General features: G+C 36.4%; 1 protein-coding gene across 2 annotated transcripts; it reads right to left on the bottom strand.

The window, feature by feature from the left end:
* Positions 1-12: 12 nt before the first annotated feature.
* LOC124216368 (uncharacterized) lies at positions 13-6,509 on the bottom strand. Of its 2 annotated transcripts, none has more exons than XM_046620814.2 (11): positions 6,190-6,509; positions 5,163-5,281; positions 4,466-4,711; positions 4,230-4,360; positions 2,550-3,941; positions 2,138-2,347; positions 1,916-2,025; positions 1,531-1,745; positions 1,158-1,384; positions 824-902; positions 13-715 (listed from the first exon to the last, which is right to left on the bottom strand). In XM_046620814.2, exons 1-11 carry the CDS (start codon positions 6,355-6,357, stop codon positions 661-663), a joined length of 2,952 nt encoding a protein of 983 aa, XP_046476770.1. In that variant the 5' UTR covers positions 6,358-6,509; the 3' UTR covers positions 13-660. The 2 variants fall into 2 exon arrangements, with proteins under 2 accessions (XP_046476770.1, XP_046476771.1); XM_046620815.2 differs by having other exon boundaries at positions 4,230-4,345; positions 6,190-6,506.
* Positions 6,510-8,574: the final 2,065 nt, after the last annotated feature.

The following is an 8,574-nucleotide window of genomic DNA, read 5'->3' on the forward strand; positions in this document are numbered from 1 at the left end:
TTTTTGCCTGTGTTCCGTACTTAAAGTACTCGTTTTACCGACAGTATGAAAAAAGAGCATCGGAGTATGCAAAAATACACTTTTATGTCCTAGCACTTAACAGAGCTCTTTTATGTACGCCGCTATGAAGGAAAAACTTGTAAACTACACTTTTGTTACATAAAGTGTCGACTGCACCATGGAGGCAAAATACATGCACATGCTTGCCTGTCACTCATATTGTAAACTTATGCTCGGCGTTAAGAGACCTATTGTGCCGCCTTGGATATACCATCTACTATTTGTCAAAAAATCACTTAACTAGATATGATAAAATGAATTTGCCTATTGTTAGTTACGCATGAAAATCATGTAAAATCTCTATGTCCAATATTTCTTATATTAGAATGGAATACATATTTTGTTAAGCGGATACATTAAATTTTAGTGTGATATTAATCAAATATCTACGAATTCTGTCATGAAATTGTTTGGATAGATATCTCGTGACAATTTATACCTAAAATTATGCAAACTCGAACAATTATCATTGTCGACTATTCAACTTGTTTAGTAGAATCAATGTCTTAAAATCTAAATAAAATTAATCATCACTTAATACAAGGATATTTAATAGCTTAATTTTAACCTACCTTCATGTGTAATGCAAGACTCTCTTGACTATGTGCTCAAACTTGTGTGCCGAGGCAATAAGTTCCTGAGAATGATGATACATCTAGTAATTCAACAAATAAAAGGAAGAGAATTAATGATAACAGCAGTTACATTATTCAATAATTTATATTCCGTAAGATGTCTGTTCTGGGCATAAATACGTTATTACATCGTTGGAGAGTCAGGTAAGGGTGTAATAAATAATTCTACAAGGTTGTCGAAATCATGAAGCCTCGTAATGGATTCCCCTGAAAATTAAATAATACTTCAATAACTTACTATTAGTATCAAACCAAACAAGTAATAGAAGTTTGGAAAAATATTCAGTCTGCGGCTATTATCTATGAACAAATCGTAAATATATCATACATTATGTTGATGCATGTACGTACAAGAGTAATAAATTAAAATTATTATGTATAACTTCCGTTATTAAATAACAGCAGTCACAATGATGCTCATTACAAACGTAGAGTAGTTTCTAAATATTCACAGATACATACCTGCAAACGCCATTACATTCTGAAGAAATCGAACAGTGTGAGCATACGGTTGTTGCATCTTTTCACGCATTTGTGAAGCCATCAACTTTGTCGGGTTCCAGATGTAGCGTTTGTGCAGTTTTGACTTTGTCTCTATCAATGGAAGGACGTTCGTGATTCGATATTGATTCGAATCAATATTCCATGTAAATTTACAGCCAACTTCATATTGCTTTCTTTCTTGGTAGCTGTGAAAGAAATTAGAGCAGGTTATTAATTTAATACGTATACTATACAATACATTTTTTTATGGATACAGGTGACATTTTTCTTTGAATTCAGTTTCAAATAATATGAATACAAAAGATGCTTTAATACTGTGAAAAAAACTTACCACTGAGACTGACTACTAAGCTCGCTAGCTTCGATTTTCATTATAAGAAGACAAATCACGTCTCCACTCAATGCACAAACATCAATAATTTCAATGTCATAATCGCTACAGTGCCAGTACCTTTTACCAAATCTCGTACAGAGCCAATCTGCTATGTGATGAGAGAACGTTTCAATATCAAAACTCAACTGATTTACCAATACATGTGGTACCGGCTGAAAGCAATGATGTTCCAAATTTTATTTAAATTTATGGGCAGTAAGAAATAGAGGATCTTAATTATAGTAAACATGAATACTTTTACTCAGTATATTCAATTATTAAATGAGTAATAAACAAGACTTATGTAGAAACTAGACAAAAAAATCAGTATTCTAATATTCACCATCTTTTCAGCTTTACTATTGTTTATCATCTGCATTTGAGTATATCCAGATCCATGTACATTCATTGGAAGTACACACTGATAGCTTACGTACCCTCCAGTTTCATCGTCTGTTAAAATCAAGCAATATTTCTATATTCCATCAGATTGCTTCAAGTAGAACGGGTGAAATGACGAAAAACTTTTTAAGATATTGGATATCATTGTTGAGACTTAACGCACCTTCTACATCTGTGATAACAGAGACCATTTCATCATCAAGTTCTATGTAGCTGCGTTTGAAGTGTGCCGTACATTTTACAGTTGGATACTGAAATGTGACTTTAGGAACCAACGGCGATACATTTGCACATATCTTATTTGTCTTGTCTCGATGGGCAGCAGAGTACGACAGTTGATTTTGATTTAATGGTCGCAGAACGTATTTTTCAGCTGAAATTTATGGAATAGAAAATATAAATTACATACAATAAAGACCTTTGTTCTTAATAGTATTAATGAATTTAATAAATCTGAATATTTTTTTAAACTGTGTTTGACGAATCTTTGTACTCCTTTCGATTCTCTCAACGTATGATATAGAAAATATAAATTGCATCCATTTCGCCAAAAAAAAAATACAAAATTAATTTACCTGTCTCAATACTCTGGAAATCAGATAGTGAAGAAATATCCTGAATGGAATTAAATTCACTAACATCGCTGTGATCAGAATCAATTCTACGCCGCCTGGTATTTGGTAATACAGGAGAGGTCACAGGTGATGTCAGTTGGTGTATGGAGCATGTGCGATGCTTTGATTGGTCCCTAAGATGTTTGAAAGGAACAATATTTTCTGCATCTTCAGCCTCGTCACAGAACTCATACTTTTTGTCAGCCAGACGACGCTTTCTAAATGAGCTCAATTTTTCACATGTTTCATGTGCTTCGTCTGTAAATTCATAAGCTTTTTCAGCTTCCAGAGTAAGTTTATGCGTCGGTCGTGGTCTAGGTGGTGTGGGAGGTAGAATTGGTGGTGGGGATTGCAGATTTGCCCTTTTTCGGGGGCTTAAATGGCGGAACCATCGTGTCGTCGGAGAAGACATCAAACGTGACGAACACGATGATGTTGGGCTTATAGAAAGCGTGTGAAGAGGAGAGTTCAACGAAGTTATACTGACGCTTGAGCTATCCTGAGAGACGCTAGGCTGCGGAGAGCTGGGGCGTTGAGTACGAGGCAGTTTATGACTAGAATCCGAATTGCGTGTCCTTAGAATATCCGACGGTGGATTGAGCATCGCGGACGACCAGGTCAAATGTCGATGATCGGAGGGAAGTCGCTGAGGTGGCGACATTGGAGAGCATGAAGGATGCTTAACCAGAGTAATCAAATCACTTCCAATATTCAACTCTTGAGACATATCCTCGCAAAAATCCTGTAATATTTTGTCTCTAACAGATATTGCCAACTCTGATCTGGAGGTAGAACTGTTACTTTCACACTTGCACTCGTTTCCATTTAAGCACTCGCATCCTTTTCCACTTATATTAACACTAGGCCTGATGATATCACAGATACAGTCACTTTGATTACTGCTTGAGGTATTGACACGCATTTCACTACAGTATTGTTCTTCATATCTATTTATATCGTCTGTGAAAGGAGAACCTATTGTGGATTCACATTTTGAAAATTGGTCAACAGTTATATTATCTAACATACCAATTTTCTCTTCGGAACTATCCGAACACTCAGTTTTAGATTCATCTAATTCTTCAACGTCACTAGCGTCTAATGGAACCGTATCCACGACTACTGAGTCATTTCTTTCACTGTTCTTCTGAAATTTAGATTTAGCAGTATACAAATCTACTCTGAGCACATGTAAAAAGTTTCCCGTATTAACAACAACGTGATTCCAGTATTTCAAACACACTGCAGCTCGAAACCTTGGATATGGCGAAATGACCTCGTAAGTTGTGTGAACTGTAAGGCCATGCAACAAACAACTGCATCGCATGCATCCGTCCCAGTTACTGCCCAAATCTGTGTACAAAATAAAAATCGTTGTTATTCAAATATTTACCAGTGAACTTGTAAATTGTTATAAAGGTGTTGATTTCTTGATATAAATATTGCAATATTCGAATAAAATAATGAAAATGAAGAGAAATGGGAATAGAAACACAGAAAGTGTAGATTTACAGAAAACTAAAAGTTTCTTGACTGGAACATTCATGTTTTAATTTTATATCATTACCATTATCAATAGTAAGTAAGTGATTGAACAGTATTATAGTAAATCAAATTGAAAACTAATTAGAGAGTGATTACCTTCTTCTTCATAAGATGCCGCTACTTTTAAACAATCCTTGCAATTTTGAAGGGAAGGTACCGTCGTTATAGTAAGATAAGCTCTATCTGTTGGCTGCAGGCGCATTGAATCAATGCTGAGAAGAAAGTAACTGGTAAGTGACAGAAGCGTGAAGTCTTTTGTATTTTCAGGACAAAAAGGAAGCGGCAACTAAATTTGAGCCAGCAATTTCTGTGACCAATATTATTTCACTCACCATACACCATGTACAACCAGCTTATTCCTTTCTGTAGGCCATTGGGATATTACGATATTAAGGTCCCTGTGTATAGTATAGTTCCCAAAAAGTGTTACTTCAGCTACTTTTCTAGCAACATGATTCGGGATGAACGACCACCAGTGTAGCAAATACTTATATGACGAACCATATCCAACAACTTCAATATTGTATGTATATGTCAATATGAATTGCCCACACTGCGTCAGTCCCATAACGATATGCCTTGACCATGAAAGAAAGGCATGTTCGATTAGTAATTTAATTGATTTCAGGTTACCACACTGGTGAAAATGGTTTATCGGACCGTTGTTAATGAATTATAGCTCGCATCATCTACAGTAGAAAATACCTAATCATTTTGAATGTGTTGAAATAAATCAGTAGTGGTATTGGAAGAAATTGCAAAGAGATTTGTTTACTTTAAATCCGACTGGTTACCTGCATTGATTTATCACTTTTTAAGTAGTTCAAATACTAGCACATAGAGTACTTTATTTTGACTAATACAGTAACAATTGATAGCGTGCTCAGTATACAATACGCTATTGGAAAAAATCTTAATTCAGTATAACAAACGGACGTTCTCCAGTTGACGGATGACTCAATGCAAAATTAATATCACCCACCTAACGGTCATGTGTATCTATTACGATTATAAATTTGAATGACTCACCCGGCAGCTAGGGCTGATTTTGGAAAAACATGTGTCAATGACAAATGTCTCCATGACGGTATGGACATAAATAATTTTTCCTCAGAGGCATAACTGTGGGCAGACAAACATCCCCTGATCTGTAAGAGAAAATGAAATTGTACGACGAAAATCCCATGATCAAGAATGTGCAGTAGGACGTAACGGGGTTTCCTTCAGACCTCGCTTAATGAAATACATTCAAAATACACAAGTTCACATTCGTATAATAAACGATAATTGAACTCCTTGATTAACTCATCTTTGACTAGTTTCAATCTTATTTGAATGAGAGTTTTTCTTAAATAAGAATGTGTATGGTAAAACAATATTCAACTATCTTCAACCACGTTTATATAAATAATCAATACTTCATTCAATAAGTCAAAATTTTTGAAAAGTTCGTTGTTGTCGATAAATGATCATCTAAATTGATCTATGACGTATGAGGAATATTTCAATTACATTATTTGCTGTTCGAAAATTTTATCCTTATCATCTAACATGTTCGCCAAGCATGGATTACTGACAAATAATTTCGGAATGTAAATAAATTAAACAAACTCAACCACAGTTAGCAGTTACCTGCTAAAAATCTCTCACCAAACAAGTACAAGCTTTTTTAAGGATTTGAGATGAGAATTTTTGACAATAAACCATATTTACATCTTTCGGATATTTCTTTGACCCTCAAAACAGCATTTAAAGTATCCCGAGTGTTACTTGTCAATTTATTGTTAGACTTAAGTTCTTCGAGACTTGATACAGGTATAAATGAAGGGTAATTAGGGGAAGGAGTACTTATTAGTCATAGATGTTGTGGGTGTTTATTAGAGCTGTTAATAATAGATGAAACAGTAGTATCGATCAGGGATCCGGTCGTAAAATAGCAGTCGTATCTAAACGATATAAGATAAAAACGATGGAAGGAAGGATAAATATGAAGTGTTGACAGACCGGATAAGCTGTCATTTGACAGTAAGGCTTCGTTTAACGTTTAACCTCTTACCTCTCGATTGAACAGTTTCTGCAATATATTCTTCTTGCTTCGTCGATGAAGCGAGCAAGGCTTTTGGCCAACAACGGCGCATTCCAACCACGAGTTTTCAGACGAGATATCGGAAAAACATTCGTTGCAATAGTCTGAGGTAGTGTGAGAGGACGATGTATCCGCCATTTTTAAATAACCTTTTCTAAATTATAGCGAAAATGAACCATGAAGCATCTCGCAGCGTCGTCCCGTGCACCCAGCATACCGGAGTAAACTAAAAATCCGATGCCGAACCTCAAGTCGGCTGATGGTAGCGCGCCATGTGTGCATTTCTTCAAGTTCAAGTAACGATGCTGCCATGCCGGGTCCATTTACATTTGTCGTTGACTGGAGATGAGATAGCGATGATAGCGTACAATGCGTGACAGTGTACACCGTATTTTATGAATGCATCAGGGAATAATATTTGTTTACGAAGACGCGTCCTACGACGTTGCGACACCAGTGTCAAACAATTAGCGTGCGTGGAGTACAAGAACGTAAAAAATACCGTGAATCTGACGTAAGCTGGCGTAAAACCTGCGCAGCAATTGATCTGTTTCGAAACATGAATACGATCGTTATTTACATCGAATCATCGAAATACAACTGGAAAGTGAGCAGAACGAGTCTGAAAATTTTGGCTATGTTATTTGAAAAAATAAAACATTTGTCAAAGCATGTATTCATGTACTTGGTCAATAAATAAACTTCTTGCTTTTGTTTGTAACCCTGCCACACGTGAATGCTTTAAATATACTTCAATTTTATGAACATCGGTAAGTAATTCCATGCTTGACATCATCGACAGAGAATTTATGCTCCGTCGGTCCATAGAGAACCCCTTTTACATCGTTAATATAGGTCTGCATTACCGACACCAATGATATCCGCCACGATTCTACCTATTCAAATTTTCCTATTTCATTTATCGCGGAAAGGAACCGTATAAAGGGTACTAATGTCTCAGCGTAACCAATGTTTAGCTACCAGCGCAAAATTTTATAAAATCATTGTTCAACACCTCAGAATCACGTGCGGTGTGTACAAACAAAAACACGTAGTTCATATTTTCTGTTATTTATAAAAATTATTCCGTTTCATACGAGAAGAATAAAGATTCGCCGACAGTATCATTACGAAAGAACGGTGATTCTAAAGAATAGGTTTGAAACAAATAACAAAATAATTGGAATGACCTATAAACTTACGAGCTGTGCAAGAGTAGCTCTACACTGCAATTATACATACCTATAATATAACTATATTTTTAGCGTGACAATTGCAGATGTATATTGCACCCTGTGAAGGGTGCAGAGATGCCTTGCGTCACAGTTCGTAATGAGAAGATGTATCATGTACACTGTACATACGTCAATAGCAGCTCGTATTCATTGATCCGAATTGACGTCGGAGGTTCGTTATTGAGCTAGGCAGTTGTGAACGCCACCTAATTGCGCCGTAGTATTCCGTAGTACTACGCCGGTGTAGAGAAGTGCAGCGACGCGGGGTAGCTTACTACTATTTAATGCGTGTACGTGGTAGTCGGGAGCGGTATAGCAGACAGGTAGCCACGGCCGGAGGGTAGGGGATGATGAAAAAAGCTGTGAATGCGCGAGGACATTCATTCAAATCCCACCCAATCACGTATCAAGTAATGCCGGGATTAAAGAGCGCCCTTCGGGTACACCCACACCCTCCTCCTACACAGCGAACACAATTGCCGCATCACGTATTACGTATAATATACCTATATAATATAAGCTTAAGGATGCACGGTCGTCTAGGCGTGAAAAAATGAACAAACAAAAAGAAACGAAATTACAATAATCGATTATCGTAAACCAGGAGAAGTTCTTTCGCCTATCACGTATAATGTATAGGTAGATATAATTAGGGTAGTAAGTATGTACATACATACAATCTATCGACCGTCATTTGTTCGATACAGAGAATCCCTGTTATGTCTAATTTACGGCTATTTCTTGATATTTATAAGCGGCAATCGGTATTGATTTGCGACGTTATTGCCAAAACGAACGACACGTCGATATACGTGTGTTATATAGAACAGTGCCTTATGTGCCGTCGTATATACATACATATGTACGCATACATGTAAGTTTGCACGTATCAGAGATGTATCTAATTTATCTCTTTGCTTCCGGTAATCCAGAGGTCAGATAAATTTTCCGTCCACCGCGGCGATCAATTTTTACTATTCTCAATCAACGAGGCTCTTGCGTCGATATTTCAAAAACTATCCGTGACCGGAAGCAAGATAAGGCATATGCGTAGTATAATATAAGATGTATAATATCGTAAACTTAAATGTTCAGCATTTATACTCATATTACGAATGTT

This window comes from Neodiprion pinetum, chromosome 4 (assembly GCF_021155775.2).
Source record: "Neodiprion pinetum isolate iyNeoPine1 chromosome 4, iyNeoPine1.2, whole genome shotgun sequence".
Taxonomy (NCBI): domain Eukaryota; kingdom Metazoa; phylum Arthropoda; class Insecta; order Hymenoptera; family Diprionidae; genus Neodiprion; species Neodiprion pinetum.